At 52.1% G+C, this 22,247-nt stretch overlaps 1 protein-coding gene across 1 annotated transcript in view; it reads left to right on the top strand.

The window, feature by feature from the left end:
- Window positions 1–22,247, top strand: part of LOC108297239 (mitotic spindle assembly checkpoint protein MAD1) — a 293,725-nt gene that overhangs the window by 93,685 nt on the left and 177,793 nt on the right. The window contains exon 3 of the mRNA XM_037735355.1: window positions 13,369–13,509. Coding sequence (XP_037591283.1) covers window positions 13,381–13,509 — 129 coding nt within the window. The 5' untranslated portion in view covers window positions 13,369–13,380. The remainder of the gene's footprint in view (window positions 1–13,368; window positions 13,510–22,247) is intronic.

Genomic DNA, 22,247 nt, shown 5'->3' with positions numbered 1-22,247 from the left:
GCATCTGGGCTAGGGCTTTCTTGTTTAGAAGATTTTAAATTTGGGCTTGATTTCTTTTAATAGCTTTGAAACATCAGATTTTCTGAAACATCAGATTTTCTGTTCCTTCTTTATTCAATTACGGTAAAATTAGTTTTTAACCTTTAAAACGTCATTTTCTCAAAACTTTGAAATTCATTTGTGTAAAGTTGTTTATTGGCATGTTTTAAATATTTTTCTGATCTCGTTATGTCTTTTTCAATATTGTTATTTGCTTATTTATTTTTAATCTGTTTCATCAAGAGTTTATCAATTTTATTAGTCTTTTGAAGGAACCAACTTTTGGCTTTATTGATTCTCTCCCATATGTATTCTATTTCATTAGTTTGTTACTTCTTGCTCTGAGTCTAATTTGATGTTATTCTAACGTTTTAAGTTGTCTATGTAGATAATTGATATTTATCCTTGTCATCTAGTATACGCATTTAAGGTTGTCAATTTAGTTGCATATCACGTTTCAATTTGTTGTATTTTCCTTATCATTAGTTTCAAACCATTTATCAATTTCTATTGTAATTTTTTTTTTTGACCAATAGGTTAGTCAAAAACAAATTTCTCAATTTCCCAACATTTGGTGATTTTCAGATATCTTCTTATTGATTTCTAGCCTTATCTCTCTGTGCTCAGAGACTATCCTCTGAATGACACTAGTCGCATACAACTTACCAAAGAAATGTTCTGTGGCCCCATAGGAAGTCAGTTTTGTAAATGGCCCATACACACTTGAAAACAGTATGTATTCTGCAGTTGTTGAGTGCAGTATTCTGTAAATACTTATATATAATTTGTTAATAATATTCTTCACATTTCTTTAGTGATGATTTTTCTCAGCTCCCTTGAGAATTGTATTGACATTTCCCGTTATGATTGTGAGTTTTGTCTATTTCTTTTTTAATTTCATCAATTATTGCAGTATGTCTTTGGATGCTGTTTCATTAGGAACATAGAAATTGTGAATTGTCTTCCTGGTGAATTTTTCCTTTTGTTATTATGAAATATTCTTTATCTCTGTGGATTGTTTTGATTTTTAAAACTCCTTTGTGGGATATCTTAATTGTAGAATAAAGGTTTTTCTTTATTATTATCTTGTTATGTATGGTTTTATGTATTTTTTAATGGTTATGTTGGTAATTATAAGATATTCACTTACAAAAGTCTAATAAAAATTAGTATTTCTTTTCCTTCTAGACAATCCAAGGGTCTTAAAATCCTTTCTTCTGTTTGCATTTTGCTCCATTCATAGGCTATTGCTGGAAAGTACTTTATTCATACACACACGTATTTGAAAAGATATTGTTTTAATATATTCATTTATATTTATACATTTATAACTTTTTATTCCTTTGTATTGCCACGTGTATCTCTAAGCATCCATCTGGGATCATTTTTCTTCTGTCTGCAAAATATCCCTTGTTTCCTTTGATATCGATTTCAGGCTGAGGAATTATCTGATTTTTTTGGTGTCAAGAACATATTTAGTTCACTTTTATTTTTGAAGAACAGTTTTGCTGGGTATAAAATCATAGGTTATCAATGCCTGTCCCACTCACCAGCCTATAGCTGTTTGAATCTATCATTCTACTGTCTTTTGACTTCCATTGATTCTGCTCAGAAATGAGCTATCAGTCTTACCATTACTTCTTTTAAGTTAATCTGTCTTCGTCTCCTCTCCTCTTCTCTAGCTCTTTTGATTGTTGTCTTTTTAGGGGGAGAAGTGTTATTGAAATGTTCCTCTAGTTCTACACTTTTTTAATTAATAAATTTGTTTTTGGGAGAGTTTAAGGTTCACAGAAAAACTGAGAAGACAGCATAGAGTTCTCATGTGATTCTTTCCACAGTGCAGTTTTGTCTGTTATTAAATTCTTACATTACTGTGGTATATTTGTTACAGTTAATGAACCAGTACTGACACATTATCTTTAACTAAAGCCCATAGTTTACATTAAGGTTTACTCTTTGTATTGTATCTATCTTTCTATGGATTTTCATAAGCTCATAATGTTGTGTTTTTCTCATTACAGTATCATACAGAATAGTTTGCTTCTATTCTCTGGAAGAGATTTTAGAGAATTGGTATCATTTCTCACTTAAATAGTTGGTAGAATTCATCAGTGAAGCCATCTAGGTCTGGTGCTTTCCTTTTTGGGAGGTTGTTAGTGAGCAATTTAATTTATTTAATGGATATGGCGTGTTTTTTTCTGGCTGAACCCAGGACTAGGGTTGTCCCCAAAGTGGCCATAGGGAGTTCCCACAGGGACAGCCGCAAACCCTCCTGAGATGGAGTTGGTTGGGATTCTAAAGAGAGAAGCAGTAAACACTAAGAGATCATTTAAAGCATTTATTAGGGAAACTTGCCTACAGAGGGGGCAGCAGCTTCTTTGTGACCACAGTGAGACCTGGGTATGTCTACAGGGAGGGGTCCCATTATGGAGTTTATATAGGAGTTTAAGGAAATTGGCTCTGGGCCAGTTTCTGTGTGATGGCAACATGCTTGGTCATTCTGTTTCAGGCACTAATGTAATGCTCAAGCCCACAGGGAAAATATGACTGGGTCACACAGTGGTGAAGTCTCTCTGTGTTTCTCAGTCAGGAAAGAGAAAGTGAGCTGGGAGTGGGCAGACCCCTAGAAAGACTGATTCAGTTGATCTCTTCCTCCTCATGTGAGTTTTGGTGGTTCGTGTCTTTCAAGGAATTGGTCCATTTCCTCTAAGTTATCAAATTTCTGAGCTTAGAGTTGTTCATAATGTTTCCTTATTAACCTTCAGATGTCTGCAGGATTAGTAACGATGGCACCTCTTTCACTTTTCATGTTAGTAATTTGTGTCTTCCTTTTTTTTTTTTTTTTTTTTAAAATGTTGGTCAACCTGGCTACAGATTTATCAATTTTAAAGAACCAGATTTTGGTTTTGTTGGTTTTTCTCCACGTATATTCTGTTTTTAGCTTCATTGTTTTCTGTTGTAATTTTTATTCTTTCTTTTTTTTGAGATGGAATCTTGCTCTGTCACCAGGCTGGAATGCAGTGGCACGATCTCAGCTCACTGCAACTTCTGCCTCCTGGATTCAAGCAATTCTTCTGCTTCGGCCTCCCGAGTAGCTGGGACTACAGGTGCATGCCACCACACCTGGCTAATTATTGTGTTTTTAGTAGAGATGGGGTTTCACCATGTTAGACAGGCTGTTCTCGAACTCTTGACTTTGTGATCCAGTCTCCCCGGCCTCCCAAAGTGCTGGGATTACAGGTGTGAGCCACCACACCTGGCCAATTTTTATTATTTCTTTTCTTCTTGCTTTAGGCTCACATTGTTTTTCTTTTTTTGGTTTCCTAATGGGAAGTTTAGATGATTGATTTTAGATCTTTCCTTTTTTTCCCCTAACATTTGCATTCAATGCTATAAATTTTCCTCTAAGCATGACTTTTGTTGCATCCTACAATTTTGATAGGTTGCATTTTCATTTTCTTGTTTGAAATATTCTTAAACATCTCTTGAGACTTCTTTGACCCATGCATTATTTAGAAGTGGATTGTTTAGTCTCCAAATATTTTGGGATTTTTCAGTTATCTTTCTGTTACTGATTTTAATTTTAGTGAGGTCTCAGAGCTTACTTTTTTATATCCTTTATATTCTTTTTAATTTCTTCAGATGTGTTTTATGTCCCAAATGTGGTCTGTCTAGGTAAATTTTCCACGTGAGTTTGAGAAGAATATGTATTCTGCTGTTGATGAAGTATTCTGTCATTGTCCGTTAGATGCAGTTGATTGATGGTGCCATTGAGTTCAGCTGTGTCCTTAACTGATTTTCTGCCTGCTGGAGCTGTCCATTTCTGATAGAGGGTGTTGAAGCCTCCAACTATAACCGTGAATTGAGCTGTTTCTCCTTGTAGTTCTATCAGGTTTTTCCTTGCATATTTTGACACACTGTTGTTAAGTAGATGCATGTTAAGGGTGGTCGTGTTTCTTGAAGCAATGATCCTTTTATGGTATGGAGAGCCATTTTTCATTCCTGATCTGTCTCCTTGTTCTGCCTGAGATTAATCAAGCTGCTTCACTGCTTTTTTGTTTGGGCTTAGCATGCTATAGCTTTCTTCCTTCCTTTCCAAGTGTGTTTATATTTTAAATGGGTTCCTTATAGACAGCATATAATTGGGTCTTGTTTTTTTAATCCACCCTGACCATCTTTTAATCGATGTGTTTAGATCATTAACATTAGGAATAATCATTGACACAGTTTATTTAATAGCTGCTGTGTTTGTTACTCTTTTCTATTTGAGTACTTCTTTCTTTTTTAAAAATCTTCTCTTTATCTGCTTTGTTTGGTTTTAACTGAGCATGTTATACGATTAATTTTTAAACTCTCTTAGCACAGAATTATTCTCATTTAATAATTTTAAATTGATTACCCTAGAGTTTGCAGCATACATTTAGCATGAACCTAAGTCCGTGGTCAGATGGCCCTTGAGTGAGTCACAGGCAGTGCAGGTACCACCTGCAGAGCACGACCGTTCCCCTCACATCCTGCACCACCTGCTGCCTCATTTCACCCATTCCTGTGCCATTGTCACCCGACACATTGCTGTTGTTACACTTTGAACAATTGTCTACTAGATAAGCAAGACTAAGGAAGGTAAACCTAGGCTCTGTGGCTCACGCCTGCAGTCCCAGCGACCTGGGAGGCCGAGGTGGGTGGATCGCTTGAGCCTGAGAGGCAGAGGTTGCAGTGAGCTATGATCACACTACTGCACTCCAGCCTGGGCAACAGAATTCTCATTCTCTCTCAAAAAAAATGGATAAATAAAGTAGATATTATTTTTCATTTATTTGTTCCTTCTCTGCTCGGTCTTTCTATGTAGATCTGAGTTTCTGACCTCTCATTGTCTTCTCTGGAGAATCCACCTCACACTGCTTACAGGGGCCAGAGCTGTCAATGATGAATCTCCGCCTGGCCCCCTGTTTTGGCTAAGAGAGTGTTTTTTGTTGTTTGTTTGAGACAGAGTCTCACTCTGTTGCTCAAGCTGGAGTGCAGTGGTGCAATCTTGGCTCACTGCAGCCTCTGCTTCCCAGGTTCAAGCAATTCTCCTGCCTCAGCCTCCTGAGTAACTGGGATTACAGGCGCCCGCCACCACGCCAAGCTAATTTTTGTACTTTTAGTAGAGATGGGGTTTCACTGCGTTGGCCAGGCTGGTCTCAAACTCATCACCCCAGATGATCTGCCTGCCTGAGCCTCCCAAGTGCTGAGATTACAGGTGTGAGCCACAGTGTCTGGCTGAGAGTCTTTCTTTCTCCTTTCCTTACGGAAGGTCGTTTTCCAGGATGCAGAATTCCAGGCTGGTGCTGTTTTCTTTAAATACTTAGATACCTTCCTCCCTTCCCTCCTTGCTTGGGTGGCTTTTGTTAGGAAATCTGGTTCATTTTTTACTCTTGTTGGTGGATATACAGGGCTCTGCCCGCTCAGGCTGTCTTTTATTTTCTGCAGTTGAATGTGATATGGCTGTGTGTGGAATTTTTGGTATTTATCCTGCTTGATGTTCTCTGACCTTCGTGGATGTGAGATTTAATTTTGACTAATCTCAGCTATCGTCCCGTCAGATGCTTCCTGTGCTCTCTCCTCGTCCCCATCTCCTTCCGGTTTTCCTGTGGTGAGTAGGTTCCACCTTCACGCTCATCCCACTGTTCTTAGATTGCCGCCTCTTTTGTTTTCATTGCTTTTTCCTCAACGTATTTTAGCGTGGGAAGTTTCTTTGAACCTGTTTTTACGTTTATTCGTTTATGCTCTCATCTTTATTTTTATTCCTATACTTTCTGAATGTGTTGTTTATTTTTTTCATTTTTTTATGTTGGCTAGCTTGCTACTTTCAGTTTTAGCCTTTTGACTCTAAGCATTAAATTAGTATATTTTCTTCTAAGTCCTTCAGTCTTGAGATTGTGCCACTGCACTATAGCCCAGATGACAGAGCAAGACCTGTCTTTTTTAAAAAAAAGTACTCTTTTTACTTAGGCCGCTGTCATCTCAGGTACTTCTCCTGTCTTGTGTGTGTTTTTAACCAGAGCCTAAAGTCCATCTGATATTTTCCTTCCTTTGTCTCTGCCTGCAGCCCCTAGGTCAGCCTCTGGGTGCCTGGGCAGCCTGGGCAGGTGAGAGAGGACCCCGGGGAGCTGGCTTTGCTCTCCTGGGGCGGGGCCCTCCTGGTGTTCTGCTCTAGCTTGTTACCATGATGTCAGGGCTGGGTGTCCCTCTGCTCTGTCTCACACGCTGCCCTGTGCCTACAGCGTGCTGGCCTCTGAAGGCTGCTGGGGACTGCAGGGTCAGAGCTGCAGGAAGATGAGAATGCGGGCCACATGTTGCTGGAGCCAGGTCTGGGTGCCCACCTTGAGGGGAGTGCCAGTGTCATGTTGGGGCTATGGATAGGGACCCCAGGCCTCATGATATTCTCTTTCCAGCTTCCCAGAGCTGGGGTTTAGTGCCCCCTGATTGTGGAGAGCCACTTCCAGTGGTCTCAACCAGTGAGACTGTCCATGGTGTTGGCTCCAGGGCTGGGCACTGACCCTGTGACTTCGGGACCACAGCCTGGATGGCTCCTCTGTTTGCAACTCTGGCCGGGACTCTCCCCCTCCATGATCTGAGCAGCAGGGCAGACCCAACAGCTCGTGGCCACTGAGTCCTCTTCCCTGAGCCCCATGCCTGCCTGGCAGTTTTGAAGATCAAATAAGGTAACATGTGCTTAAGTCATATGTAGCATTAACATGCTGTGCTGATGTCACCAATTAAAATCTGCCTGAGTGAATCATAATTGATACAGTCAGTTGTCAGGAAAAAAAACTTATTTAGGGGCAGCAGGCCCGGGAAAGATAAGTGAGGGACAAACAGAAAGTGAAGCGTTTTGGGGTTGGTTGTGGGGGCCCAGGGCATCCAGCCTGGGAGCAGGTGTGGGAGGAGCACAGGGATGCTGCCTCATGTGCACTCAGCGCCATGGTATGGCATGGCCTGGCGTGGGGGGCAGCCAGGGCTGGTCCGGGCAGCTCGACTTCCACCCCCAACCTCGACTCCCACCCCCAACACCCCCAATAAGTGACTGTCCCTGCTGCCCTTCATGTTAGTGGGTGCTATTTTGCATGTACTGATTAATCCTGGTACGCCTTTTAAGCACCCTTCGGGATAGTCATGCTCCCATTTTGCATAAGAAGGGTGGGTTCCAAGAAGTTAGGCCTGTTGCCCAAGGTCACACAGCTGGTTTGTGTCAGATTGGAGCTCAGGATTGTCTGACCCAGGTGGGTGCTCTGAGGTGCTATTACTGTCGCATTAGTCTATCAATTGTGTTCTCAATGGAGCCCATGGATGCCGGCGTCCTGAGCACATCTCTGCCCTGTCCTGCTCATTTGGGAAATGACCAGCCAGGATGAAGTGTCCAGAGAGAGGCTTCCTGCATCTCTGCGCCTCCCTCCCACCAGGGCCTTCTCCTGGTCTGGGGTGATCTTCCTGTTGGGGTCACAGTAGACCTGTCTAGGCTGGTGACGCTGGGTCCGGGAAAAGACTGGGCAGAGGGCTCTGGGGAGGTGGGTGACAGTGAGGAGATGGTGCCAGTGTTGGTGGGCAGAGCCGCGTCTGCAGCCCCACATTCCCGCCTGAATCTATTCATTTTCTTGTGGTGACTCCATGCGTCAGGAGAGGTAATTAGAACAGGGCTTTTTAGCTATTTTTGATCATACATTTCCTTTTCTAAAAAAAGGGAAAGTTGTGGAGTGACTAAGAGTTGGGTGGAGGTGGCTAAGCGGAGGTGGGATGGGCTTGGGAAGAGGCCCTGCAGAGTGTCCCACTGGCAGAGCACCGTTGGAGTCCTTTCAGAACTGGCCTTGGCCTTGAGCTGGAGGGGGTGGAGGGAGAGAGGCAGACCCCACAGCACTGGTGGCAGAGGCTGAGCGGAAGTGGGCGGGAGGAAGATGGGTCAGGGGCTGCTGCTTCGTCAGAGTGCCATGTGGTGCTCAGCTCACCTCTGGGCTTCTCTGGAAAGTGGGGTTGGTGCTGGGGCTCTGAGGAGGGGCCTCTGCGTGTGAAGCTGCCTGCCTGCCTGCCTGCCTCACACAGCCCCCTCACGCTGCCAGTGACTTCCAGGAGGGAAGCCTTCTGTGTCCATGGCGTGGGCTTAGGGAGTGCTGTGCGCCTGCCTCACCAGGCGTGGACACGGCCAGAGGCTATCTCCATCATGCAGGGGTCCGTGGGGCCACTCCCTGTTCCACCTGCCTTCTCTCCTAGTCATCTTTTACAAGTAGATGCAGTCATAGTAGAAGAACCAGGGAGACGGCAATGAGGACCACAGTGACAGCCGTGTGTATGCAGGCTCTGTGTGCCTGGCTTTCTGTGCGATGCTGCATTTGAACTTCACAATCAGCCTGAGGCATTCCTTGCCCTCTCCTTTATGGTTGAGTGTCCTGAGACTCAGAGAGGCTTATTTTTCCCAAGGTCACACAGCTAGTGTCCAGCCAGGATGTGGGCTGTGTTGGGTCTGTGTGAGTTGGGAGCTGGCCTGGGCATGCACACCTCAAGTGACTGCTGCTTGGGGGCCGTGGGGCTGGTCTCTGCCCCCTGCAGTGCCTCCATCCACAACTCCTCTGTCTGCAGCTCCTCCAGCAGGACGGGCCTACTGCAGTCTCCAGCTCCTGCGGGTGTTCTCGTGCGGGCCCTGTGCGTCCCCACACCCCCGCCATCCCCTGGGGCTAGCAGCCCTGGTCCCTGTCTCAGCTTCCTGGCCTCATTGCTCTGCCTTTCCCAAGCCCAGGTTCAAGGACTATGCCCTGGGTGTCTTTCTCCAAGGGCACTGGGTCCTGTTCTGTCTGCTGTCTCAGCCCTTGTTGCCCAGGTGCGCTGCCCCCTGCCATGGCAGTCTCAGCCACTGTGGGACAGCTGTCTCTCATCCCGTGGGAATCATTGGCGTGCTTAGGGCTTATACACAAAAGATCCGTGGTAATTAGCGTGCTGGAGCACCCGCTGATGAGGGGATGAGCGTCATTATCTCTGTTGCTCTTTCGAAAGGGTCCTCTGGGTGCCTACTCATGCTGTTCCCTCTGATTGGAGTGCCCTTCCCCACCACTGCCTCCTAAGGCACTCAGATTCTTCCTGCAGCATCCCCGGGCCCATGGCTTCTGTGCCTTGCTGACGGGCCTCTTTGAGGTCTGCCACGCTCTGACACCGGCATCCACCCAGTGCCTCCACAGCGCTCGGAGCTGCAGGCTGTCCCTGTGTCCTCTACCTGACACCCATGCGTCCCTCTCCCCATCTCCCTCTGTGTCCCGGAAAGACACGAGAACCAGGCAAGTTTCCAGCGTGGCTGGAGGTTGCTGGCAGCCCATGCAGGAAGCCCCAGCCATCTCCATGTTCTGCCTTGGTTCTGGTGCCTTTCTAGGACTTTCTTACCCGCTATAGCTCCACGGTGCAGCCCTCCCTGTCTGCTGCATCACCTGCTCACCAGAGCCCTTGGGCTGTGGAGCTCCCCAGACCTTCTTGACCATGAGAGGGCCTATCTGCCCTCTGTCCTGGAGTCCTTACTTACCGCCCCAAGGGCCCTGTGAGTGGGCCCTATCCTCATCCCCCTGCCAGTTACTGCTTCGAAACCCCACAGACTGCGGACTGCGTCTCCCTCTCCCCATTTTCCCTGGAGATTCAGAGCGACTGGGCTGCTAAATGCTGGTCTACAGGACATGGTCAGGTCCACTCAGCCACCCAGCAAGGCTCAGTTCAGCCAAGAGACCAGCCAGGGGCACATCTACGCCTGAGAAGGCTGGTGCTCCCTGTGCTGGCTCTGCTGTCTACACACCTTCTCTCATGCACCGACACCCCTCTCCTGGAGGCCTCTGGTGCAGGGTGGTGAACATGACCCTGGCTGGGGTTTGGAGTGGCGCTCAGCCAGCATGTCTTGCTGTATGCATGTGACTCCCAGATGGTGGCCCTGGCATGGTCCCCCACTTGTTCCCACTGACAGGGCACATGGGCTGCCAGGGCTGACCCCTGACATTTATTGGGGTGGAAATCAAGCGGACTTTCCCGCAAGTGTAGTCAGCTGTTATAAAGCCATAGCAAGTCACACCCTAACTGTGGCTGCCCTTTCACTACCAGTGACATTTTACAGATGGGAATGTGGAGCCTGGGGTTGTGCGAGGGTCGAGCAGGAACTTGTGCACTGACTTGTGTTCAGTGGCTGATGGGCTGGGACTGGCGTCAGATCTTCCTGCCACCTCCCTGGATGGGCAGCCCCTCTGCCTGGATATCACAGGCCAGGGCGGAGCCTCCCTCCTCTGCGGCTCTCCCCATCCCCACTGGCCAGTGTATCCAGGGTGCTGAGGCCCCGAGTCCTCAGCTAACTTCCTCTGTGTGGTGCTGACTGCTCACCTTCTCTGCAAGCGGCTGTTAATTGCATGACAAGCACCTTCTATTCCTTAGAATCAGGACTTGTCCGTACCCAAGGAGCAGCTGGTGGACGGTGTCACTGCTGGGTGCTTCTTGAGCAAGTCTGGGAGGCCCCTGTCAGCACCTTCCACTGTCTGCCTGTTCAGCAATTCATTGCCGCATTTATTGGGGTGGAAATCAAGCGGACTTTCCCGCAAGTGTAGTCAGCTGTTATAAAGTCATAGCAAGTCACACCCTAACTGTGGCTGCCCTTTCACTACCAGTGACAAAACAGTTTCTTGAAAGGGTCCAAACAACAAAGTTTCTAATATCTGTCTTCTCTGCCAGCTGGTGCTAGCTTGGAGTTATGCTGGAGAGAGCCATCAGGAAGGGAGCGCTCAAAGATTTATTGGTCAATAAAGGAGACAATTACAGCTTGTTTATGAAGGGAAGTCCCCCGCCCCGGCCTTGTGTGGTGTCCGCACCCGTTGGTAATGACAACTGTAGTAACTGGCTTGAAACGATAAAAGTCAATGGGAAGATATAGGATTTCAATAAAAGTATGACACGCAATAAACCTTCCTGTGCAAACAAATTTTCCACAGATATGTGACCCGTTCCAATTGGATTTGTAACTTTAATTTCTCACTTATTGAATTTTGAATTTTTTGTCATCAACTAATTATGAAGTTCATGCCAGGGTGTCACCTGTGTCCCTGGCTCGGGAGACAGCAGGAAAGCCCCAGACGTGGTGGTCTGAACTCCAGGGGCTCCTGAGAGAGCAGGCCGGGGTTTCCTCAGCCCCCGCAGCCTCATACTTCTCACGTGTGGGGAGATGGACAGAGGGCCTGGCAGGGATTCAGCAGGTATCTGTGCTGGGTCTCTCCTGGGAGCAAGGCGGGGCCTGGGGGGGCGAGGGGGGCTCAGCTTGTGTATGTGCAGACTCAGAGGAGACCACACCGAAGGGACCCTGGCAATTTCGTGGATCCCACTTCTGGGTGGGGGTCTTGCTTCCCAGGCTGCCTTAGTGAACTGGTCTCTATCAGGGCCATGAATTTGCCCTTTCAGCCAGTATTTGCGGGGGCGGTCCCACAGCTCGCCTACCCTCACATGGTCTGAAGCACAGCGAGGTGGTGTGGGGCTGGGCCAGAGCATTGGCCCCTTCCCCAGCATGTGGGCCAGTGGGGACCATTTCCTGGGTTTGTGAGGTTATGGCTCTCGCTTCTTGAGTACTGGTTGTCTCCAGGGCAGCTGGCTGGATGCTTCATTCTTGATAGCCTCAGTCTTCGCAGCCGCCCTGTTTCCCATCTTATCAACGAAGGAACCGAGACTTGGAGAGGGTGGTTGAATAGCTGGCCTCAGGACAGAGCTGGGGCTTGAACCTGCATCTCGTAGATATCCATCTGCTTCTTCCTGGGCTCTCCTACCCCAGCATCCTTATCCCCCAGCCCTCAAGAATGGGGCAGATTTTCCTGGCAGAGGCTACGGAGAATCAGTAAGATGTTAGAAGTGCATATTCCCAGGCCTGCCCTGCATCTAAGCGCTACATGACCACAGGGCACACAGACACCCGTGAAGATCTGGAAGCTGCTCTCCAGCACACCTGGCCTTCTGAAGGACTGGCTTCCTCATCGTGTGGTCCCCTGTGGGCTCCCACAGGGGCCGGCAGGCAGTAGAAGGTCCCTAGCCTGTGCTTGGAATCTGCTGCATCCAGACTCAGTGTCTGGGAAGGAATGCACTTCTACCCTGGCTCTGGAAGCAGCACGCATCTCCTGGGGCCCCAACTCAGCAGGCAGTGGGAGTCTCCCAGGGCCCCCGACTTGGGAGGTGGTGCGCGTCTCCTGGGGCCCCCAACTCAGGAGGCAGTGTGTGTTTCCTGGGGCCCCTGACTCAAGAGGCAGCCACGTCTCCCTGACTCAATGGGCAGTGTGTGTCTTCTGGGGCCCCCAACTCAGGAGGCAGTGCGCGTCTCCCGGGCCCTGACTTAGGAGACAGTGCACGTCTCTTGGGGCCCCTGACTCACCAGGCAGTACACGTCTCCCGGGGCCCCCAACTCAGGAGGCAGTGTGTGTCTGCTGGGGCCCCCAACTCAAGAGGCAGGGCACATCTCCCGGGGCCTCTGACTCAGGAGGCAGCGTGTGTCTCCCGGGGCCCCTGACTGCGTGGCTCTCACCGTCAGCCTCCTCAGCGTGTCAGGCAGGACACAAGTGAACAGGAGTTTCTGCTCGGCTCTAGGAATCAGGAATCAGCCCTGACACTGTGGTCAGTGTCATCCCAGGGAGCTGAGCTTGGCTGCTGCATGGGGGCCTGGCCTCAGATATCCTGGGAGCTCTGTGGGAAAATGAGGAGCTCCCAAGCCCAGAGCTGAAAAGCAAGGACCGGATCTTCCCAAGAGCCCTGAGCGGGTGGACAGACCGGCGGGTTCCCGGTCCCATTGGGACGCAGCAGCTTCCTGGGGCACACTGTGTCTCCTCCTTCTTCAGGTCCTCGGCTCCTGTCTGTATCCTAAGCAGTCTGCTCAGAGGCCAGACGGAAGTCCCAGGAAGAGGGACTCACGAAGCTTCGGGCCTGCCTACTGTCATCTCCCTGGGACCAGCGTGACTGAGACTCAGAGGAGTCACGCAGACCCAGTGGTACAGGCTGGGGTAGGGAACCTGGGCTCTGCCCACTGTGCAGCCTCGCACTGTGTGTGCTGTGTTCACAGAGGTAGAGGCCTGTGCTCCCAGCCCACCCGGTAGCCACACTGCTGGTACGAGGTAGAGCCCACGCCTGCTGCAGCAAAGTCCTGACATGGTCAAAGTGGGCGCCGAGGCAAAGGCTCTCAGGGGTGCTGGCCTGGGTCCTTATGAGGATCCCCTGACATGACCCTGCTCTCGTCAGGCATTCCCTGAACCATCTCCAGCATTACTTCCTCCCCCGCCCCAGGTTCTGACCAGCTGCCCTCTGTGTCCACAGGAGCGGGACGGCATGCGGGCCATCCTGGGCTCCTATGACAGTGAGCTGACCCCAGCCGAGTACTCGCCCCAGCTGACCCGGCGCATGCGGGAGGCCGAGGACATGGTGCAGAAGGTGCACAGCCACAGTGCCGAGATGGAGGTGAGGGGCCGCGGGCGTGGGGCTCATGTCATCAGGTGGGGCCTTCTCCCTGGTGGGCCTTGGCAGAGCCTGGAGGGTGGAGGTCTGGGCCATGGCCTCCCCAGTTCCTCGCTGGTAGGCATCCATCGAGGAGGGCATCCACGGGCTGCTTCCTCTGCACGTGGATCCGAGTTAATTATCACACTGGCATCTGCAGCATCCTCAGCTGTCAGGGCATCCCAGGTGGCCCCAGCCTGCAGGTGGGTGACAGAGGGACAGTGCTCCTTTAATGGTTAGAGACCCCCTCAGGATGCCTGTCAAAGGGCCACTCAAGGTCCTGCCCCATCTGCCAAGGATGTGTGTGTACCAAGACCTGGTCTCTGGGTACTCAGAGTTGGTGCCAGTGCTCTGGTTCCCACCACTGAGAAGGCTCTGTTGGGGCCTGATGGGCAGGGTCTGAGGCCCAGGGGTACCCAGCTCGCTGCAGAACTGGAATAGTTGTTCCTCCTTCCTACAGCTTCCAGCCTGCATCCCTCTCCTGGCTCCAGTGTCCTCCCAGGATAGGTGGTGTCAGCCTTGGCTTCTGCCTTTTCCCTGGCCCGTGGGCCACCATGATGCTCTGTGCTTTTGTCTAGCCCTGAGCAGCTCTCACCGTGCAGGGGGAGGAAGCAGCCGGGCATTGCCAGGCCTGGGTGGAGGCCATGTCCACACTCCCTGGGCCAGGGGCTCCCAGCACACTCTTCCTAGCCCAGGGTCGAAGGGCCCATGTTCTCTCGGGATTTGCATGGAGAACATGAGCACAGCGCAGCCCTGCCTGGATGTGGTGGGATATGTGCCAGGGTCTTCTGGCCTTGTTGGCACATGCTGCCACAGGGTGACTTGCTGTTCAGCTCTGCCTGGCCCTGTATCTGATTGTTCAGTCTCACTGTCACCATGACTTATGTGGTATGGGTGCTGTTATGACCTGAATTTTGCTCATGAGGAAACTGAGGCCCAGGAGGGGGTCAAGGGACATACTCAGGTCAGTGAGCTGGCGTGTGACGCCACCAGGCCACCTCTTGGAGGGTCTGGGCCTGCGATTTCTGCTGCCACAGCCGAGCTCTATGAACTCTTTGGTCTCAGGGCTCACTCTGTCCAGCTTGGGCCTTGGTGGTAGAGACTGTGGTGAGATGGGTATGCAGATGAGGGCCTTGGTGTGGCCTGTCGCCCTGTCCTAGGCTGCTGTGTCCATTTCTCATTCAGCCAGTGACCAGCTGTAAGATGACCTGGGTCCACCAGCAGTGAGTGAGCCAGGCTCACAGGAGTGACGACAGCCACCTTCCAGCCAGGCTGCTGAGCACACACAGCAGGCCAGGCCCTGTGCCAGAGGATATCTGACAGAGCCTCTGGCCCCTGGAGCTGAGCTTCTGAGTAGGGGAGACTTTAATGAGCAAACATAAATAACATGGGAGGTTAGGAGGTGCTGAATTTATGGAGAAAGGATTGTAATGGAGGATCTCAGAGAGCTGTGCTGCATGGCTGTTCAAGGAAGACGAGAGAAGGAGGTCACCAAACTGCCCCTAGAAAGTTGCTTGGCACATGGTTCAGTGGTTTAGAGGGGTCACGGGCACAGAGGCTCATGCACTGGGGATGGCGTGTGGCAAGAATGAAAGGTCCCAGCGCAGGAGGCCTCAAGGGGCCTGAATGCACTGGCTACCCCTTGCTCGTTCGGAGGCCACGCCAAAGGGCCCCAGGGCTATGCTCTGTCGTCGCCTGTGAGCCCTTACCACAGCACTTGACAAGAATGAACCCTAAACTCTGATCAGGGCTGGTGGCATTCAGGCCTGCTCCAGCCCCTCATGGCCCAAGTATCCATGTGTGAAGCCACCCTCAAGATACTGGTACTACCCCCTGCTGTGGTCTTCTGATGCCCGGCCCCTGCTGTCTGTCCTTTCTGTGTCCGGTGGCCCCCGGTGTGCAGGGCCTTCTGCTGAGGGCCTAGACTTTCAGTCCTCATGGGAGAGGTTAGCTCTGGCTGTACATGGGAGCTCTCGTAAACCTAAGTGCATTAATAGCCATCTCATTACAACACCCTTGGCTCCGAGTGAAGCATTAACGACGAAAGATTTGCGGGGAGGCTGTCAGACCCCTTCTGCTGTCCCCGGTGTTTTTCACGTTGAGTGATTTCTCCAGCCTGTGTTTGTCCTCTGCACTCTGAATGTCTTGTCACGGGCCTGGCCGTGAGCACATCCAGTGTCGTGAGTTCTGGTGTTTCATGTGTTGAGGCGATCAAGGCTGTCAGGGACCTCAGGACTCATTGACCAGATGTTGGCACTGTTTGGGCACCTTGCTTGCCGCCTTGCCAGGCAGCTTGGAGCCTCGGCCCTCACCCTGCTAGTGGGATGTACATTGGGGACTCTTCCCCTCCTTTCCCATGGTGGGGTGTGTGGGCAGGTTATTCCCCTTCCTGTCCGTCTCCTGGAGTTTCAGGAAATCGGGCACATGGAGAGTTGGGTCCATCGGGTCTGGAGCAGGGTCGGATGCCACCAGTCCTTGCTCCAAGTCTGTTGCCGTCCTCACCGTGGTAGTTCATGTGGCTGGTCCTCCCCTGAGCCCTTACAGCCACCTCTGCCCGTCCCCCTGGGTGCCCTCTGGAAGCAGGCCAGCACCCACAGGCTTCTCCCAGGACCCCTCCTCACTAGCCCGTGTCTGTGTTCATGGAGACAGCCATGGTCTCCACTGCTGGTGCAGATCCCAGCAAGTTCTTCTGGGCTGCTCCCTGATCCTGTGCAGGTGCCACCGCCCTCTGATGTCTGTGGGGCAGCCACCACCACATCCTGCATGACAGCGTGACCCCACTCCTCACCTCATCAGAGAGGGTACCTCCATGTCAGTCCTCTCCTCCCAGGAGCCTGGGAGAGGAGTCCTTGCCCTTCTGCATCAGCAGGACCAGGTCTCCTGTGGAGCCTCTGCCCTGCCTTTCCTCTAAGCAGCATTCAGGTGGGGGGCTGGGGGTGCAGGGGGCTCCTGGGCTGGGTGCCTGCCTTGGGGGAGTATCTGCTGGGAGCTCCCCAGCTCTTGGCCCTCTCCACATAGGTGGCTTATGTTCAAGAGAATGCGGTCCTAACTCTGGTAACCAAGCACGTTTGCAAAGGTGAAGGCAGGGGCCCAGCAGGAGCGCTGTGTTTCAGGGATGGTTGGGGCCCAGCTGCACATGAAACACAGCAAGGGTGGCTGTGCCCTCTGTGCACAGGGAGCCCCTCGGGCAGGGATGCCAGCCCAAGCCAGGGACGCCCCCGTAGAGGCTGGGGGGCTGCTCTGGAGACCCTGCATGTGCCTTGGGTCTGGCTGTTGCTTTCTGTGAGGGCCTGTCTCCTCTTTTCCCCATGGCCGGTGGTCGTCCTGGGAGTGCCCCAGTGAGGCTGCTGTGGATCTAAGTCTGACCTGTGAGCCTCCCTGTAGCCATTGTGAGCACCCGGGGCATATTGGAGTTCTGCTCAGGCTGTGCTGATGCTTGGGCCCGGGGTAGATGGGAATCTGGCTGTCTAGTTTCCTGTGTGGGGCGGGGCTGCCATGCGGGGACAGTGCCCTGTGCTCCTGCTCCCAGTTGGGGCTGCGGGGCTGAAACCACTGCTTCCTTGCAGGACCCTGGCCTTGGGGCTGATAGGTCACTGCTTTCAGCTCCTGTGTGGCCATGGGGAGCCCCTGGGCCTCTTGGTCACTCATGCCTGGGTGAAGAGTGAGACACTAGGCCGGGCAGGAGAGGCTCACATGGGTGTAGAAGATTGCGGTTCCCATGACCCTGTCTGTGGGACCAACGCCCATCCCAGCCCAGAGGTCCACAGCCCAGTCCTCCTCCTCTCTCCAGCCTATTTCTGCTTTAAGTCAAGAGTGCCTCTTTTGAGGCAGCTCAGTCCCTGGGCTGGGGGTCTTTGAACCTCGTATAGCCCCTGGTCCCTGGAGCTGGCCATCACACTGATCCTGTTAGCCGAGGTATAAACACCTGTCATTCCAAGGCTGTGGCCCCAGGTGCTGTACTGCACCGTGCACTCTCGTTAAACTGCCTGCCTGAGGCTTCAGGGTAGCAGTTGCTCTCCATCTTCCGGATGAGGAATCTGAGGTACAGGCATAGGCTGGGGGAGCCAGGAGCAGATTGCTGGGACCCGCTGCACCCCAGCCCTGTCCTGGCTGCCTTCTCCCCTCCTTACCTCCCGGGGGGGAGGTGCCAGCCTCAGCTATGAGGCTGGTTTCAGAGACAGCACCCACCCTTCCTGCTCGGTGCCTGAGGTCTCCACACCCCTCACCAGGCTGGACCCTGCTTCGGCTCCCAGCAGGACCCTGAGTGGCAGGAAGGCCGAGGAGGGCTCTGTACCCACTGAGTAGTGGCGGGACTCTGTACCAGTAGCTGTGGGCCCTGCCCTCCAGCCTCCCGCCCCCTGCAGGCCCCCCACTTGGGACATGCCCAGCTTTGATGACACCCTCCAGGTGCTGGACTCAGCGGGCAGCACTGGGAATGCCCTGGAGGCTTGGGTGGAATGGGCCTCTCTGCTTCATGTTATTCAACAGTTAATGCTGCCCGATTTCTGAAGGGGAGCCTCCGCAAACTGCCCCCGCCTGGGGGCAGAGACCTCTGGAAGCTGCTCATGCTGCCTGTCAGGTGTGCACTAGCTGAGTATCGTCTATTGACACAAAACAAGTTATTGGCCGGGTGTGGTGGCTCATGCCTGTATTCCCAACACTTTGGCAGGCCAAGGCGGGTGGATCATGAGGTCAAAAGATTGACATCATCTTGGCCAACATGGTGAAACCCCGTCTCTACTAGAAACAAAAAATTTAGCATGGCATGGTGGCGCGCGCCTGTAGTCCCAGCTACTCGGGAGGCTGAGGCAGAATTACCTGAACCCTGGGAATGAATAAGGTATAGGGCGGACAGGCTGTGGGATGGACGCCCAGGCCCTGGGGGACACTCTGAGGGTGGTGGCAGGTCCTCTCGTAGTGGAGGGGATGTGACTCTTCCATGTGAAGGCAGCAGAGGTTGCAGTGAACCGAGATCGCGCCACTGCACTCCAGCCTGGTGACAGAGTGAAACTCCGTCTCAAAAAACATATATATACAATAATAATAAGTTACCTGACATCATCATCATCATTATTATTATTATTATTAATAAGTTACTTAGCTCTCCCACACAAGAGGCTGAGATGCAAGCTCTGTGTGGGGCTGCAGGCACTGGCGATTTGGCTTGGTCCTGGTGTTGAGTCATGTTAGGGAGATGTGGGTGGTCAAGGTACAGGCTTCCTGCGCCTCCATCTAAAAGGCAGGGTTGGGAACCTGGATGGAAGGAGTGCCTGGACTGTGAGGGGTCCGGAGCTCTCCTAGCTGGGAGGATGGCGGCCCCAGCCCCCTGCCTCTCGCTCTCCCTGCTGCCTCCACTTGGTGTTTTTGTTTGTTTGTTTGTTTGTTTCCCGTCTTTTTTTCACTTCCTTTCTTTCTGTCCTCCACACATCTGAGAGTTTGTCTCCTTTTCTCTCCCTTGCCCTCTGTTCACCCCTCTGTCCCCCCACCCGCACATGCTCCTGTGTCCTCTGACTCTGGACTCTGAAAGCCTTCCCTGAAAGCTTACTTGGCGCTGGGGTGCCCCTGGGGCAGGCACCTCAGGGCAGCTGAGTGTCTGCTACTTGATAGCCAGGTGGGCTTGGAGTAGTCACAGGCAGGAGGACTCAGCATCGCTCCTAGAGTGGTTCCCTTCCACCTACCCGTTAGCTAAACCAGACATCAGTTCATTCTCCTCTGGACCATGTTTTTATTTCAGCAATGACCTTTCAGGAAAACAGAGTTGGAAGAACCCTAATCCCCTGTCAGTGAGGTTTTGCTGTCCTGCGTGGTTATTTATTCCATTTAATAAAGCGGCTGCGGGAGCTGGTAGTGTGTCAGGAGTGCTCTGTGGACAGAGCTATAAATACGTAGCACACACCACCTTGATTCAACACGTCGGCCTGATTTGTGTTTCCAATTTATTTAATTAAAACCGATGACTGTGCAGCTGGTTGTGTGGAGGTATGTGGAGAATCCCCATTTAAATTGCAGTGACTTTCAAATAGTTTCTAATGATTTAGGGAAGAAATGGCCGTATTGGTGTTTCCGTCTACCCTTCCTCCCTGTGGCCTCTGAGAGGCTCGGATGGCACTGTGGGTGCTGTCACTTGGCTTCCTAGTGGTTTGGCTCTAGGAGGGCCGAAGAGAGCCTGGTCTTCAAGGGCCTCGGGTTGTTCACCAGGCCCAGTACTTGTGAGTGTATTGATTAACTGTTTCCCTCATTTGAAGAACTTGAGATGACTGTACTTTACAAAGCAGGGATAAAGCAAAAATAAAAATCTTGAAACAGTTAGAAATTACGCAGTGTATTTAAGAAAAGTTGACCGAGGGGTATATGGAAAGTCATCCTGGAGTCTGGGCTCTGGGAGCTGCTGTGTGGCCGCAGGTCCTTAGTGGGAATTGCAAGGTGCTAGCTCCATTCCCAGGATGGGGCATGCCAGTACCAACCCAGATGGCACACGCTTTGAGTGTTACTGCCCAGCACAGGAGCCGACCTTGCTATGTATGAGGAATAAGCCCAGGGCAGGCTCTGTCCCCTCCACCACGGGAGGGCCTGCCGATACCCTCAGAGCATCCCCCAGGGCCTGGGCATCCACCCCACAGCCTGTCTTGCAGCAGGGGCTGCGGCAGAGCTACTGACCCCGTGCTGCAGCCTGCTCTGTGGCCAGGGCTGGGCTTAGTCATCCTCAGGCCTCCACGCACAGAGAGAGCGTCTGTGTACTGCCTCACCTGGGGGCAGGTACTGGAGCAGTGGCCTGGAAAGCCCTGTGGGGACCCCGTGGTGTGCTGCCTCACCCAGGGGCAGGGCCGTGGCCTGGGGAGCCCCATGGGGATGCTGTGGTATGCTGCCTTTCCCAGGGGCAAGGCTGTGGCCTGGGGAGCCCCGTGGGGACCCTGTGCTGTGCCGCCTTTCCCAGGAGCAGGGCTGTGGCCTGGGGAGCCCTGTGGGGACCCTGTGGTGTGCTGCCCCCTACTTCTTTACATTGTGTCACAAGCCACCAGGAGAGCTGGCCGGGAAGGTGGAGGCCTGAGCTTCCATCCCATTCTCTTCCATGTGACTGTGACCACAGGTGGTCTGCCTTCCCCCAGCTCCAGCCTCCTCACCATGTGCAGGATCTGTGCCTGGTGCCCTCGGGTCCTCCCCAGCCCAGCTGTCCTGTGGCCGCCTGTCCCAGCCGTTTTCTACTGTATCCTGGCCGGCAGGAGTGCTGGATCACAGACAGTGGCTTCTCACCTCAGGATAAAAATAGCCCGGCCAAGGGCTTTGTGTAGCACCTAGGTGGTGCAGAGGGCATCGGGGCCTGGGGCTCGTGTCTGAGCACACGTAGCCACTGAGGACACGTGGCCTCACCCAGGAAGAGCTGTTTGTAAGCCTTTGGCTGCTCGAGTGGAGGCGGCTCTGTGGTCACTGGGTACCAGGGGTGTGGGGTCAGGGCATGGCTACATGGAGGGCCTCCTTGTGCTGGGTTTTCCAGGACATGTAATGAGACCTTCTCCCCACAGCTGCCTTACCACTCATTGCTCCCTGGCGTGGGCCCCTGAAACCTGGCTCTGAGTGGGCTTGGCCTTTCCTGGGGAACCTGAGCCCTGCGTCTCAGGCAATTTGGGATTGAGCCGTTTTCCTTCCCACCTGAGCTTCCTGTGTGTCTGCACTCTTGCAGTCAGACTTGCACCCAGGCTGGGGTGGGCTGTGGGGGAGGAGCTGAGGCTAGGGAAGCACCTGGCCTGCCCACAAGCAGCCTTTGGCATGTGGTCTTCCTGGCCGTCAGCCCAGACCCCGCCCTCGGCCTTGGGAAGCCCTCTCTCCATCCCATCATCTCCCCATCAGCTCAGGCTGCAACCCTCCACTGCCCTGCAGAGCTATCCTGGGCTTGGGGAGCTCTTGTCTCAGAGGTGAGTACACTGTGGCCAGGACTAGGGGCTCCACCCAGTCACCCAGGGAGTGAGCGGCATCTGTGTCCCCTGAAGGTGGCCGGGCAGCCACACAGTCGGGGTCAAATCGCATGGCCTGGGGTGTTTCCACAATGGATGCTCTGCCACCCACCCATGGCCTCCTCACAGCCGCAGCTTCCTGGAGGAACCCTCCCGAGACCAGCCTGAAGTTGCCCTGCCTGAGGCCTTGTGGGAGCTCCTCTCCAACAGGTACCTGGGCTGTGCCAGCCCCCCGCCCTTGTGAGCATGGTTCTCCCTGAGTTCTGGGGATTCCATGTTTTAAAGGCAGGTTTACTAAAATTTATACTCAGGAAAATCCCCCAGCTTTATCTGTATGGTTTGATGAATATTGACAGTCAGTGTCTTTGTACCCCCAGCTCCTGGAGCCCACCAATCTGGGGCCTGTTACTGTTGTTCTGGGCTTTCTTGGAACTTCATGTAAATGGAGTCTTCCAGTTGCTGCGTCTGTCATCTCTGAGCACAGTGCTTTTGAGACCCATCAACCTTGTTGTATCAGCAGTTCATTTACTTTTATCACGAAATGTTCTCAATTGTGAGACTCTCCCAAAATAGTCTTATGTGTTCACCTCTGACTGATGTCAGGGTGGTGTCAGTTTTTGCCAGTTAAGGACAGAGCTCCTGTGACTATCTGTGCACCAGACTTTGTATGGATGTAGGTTTTCATTCCTTTGGGCTCTACATATAGGAGTAGGATTGTGGGGGTTGATTTTTTTTTTTTTTTTTTTTTTTTTT

This window comes from Cebus imitator, unplaced genomic scaffold (genome assembly GCF_001604975.1).
Source record: "Cebus imitator isolate Cc_AM_T3 unplaced genomic scaffold, Cebus_imitator-1.0 Scaffold785, whole genome shotgun sequence".
In the NCBI taxonomy this organism is placed as follows: Eukaryota; Metazoa; Chordata; class Mammalia; order Primates; family Cebidae; genus Cebus; species Cebus imitator.
This window is presented reverse-complemented; position numbering and strand designations above follow the sequence as displayed.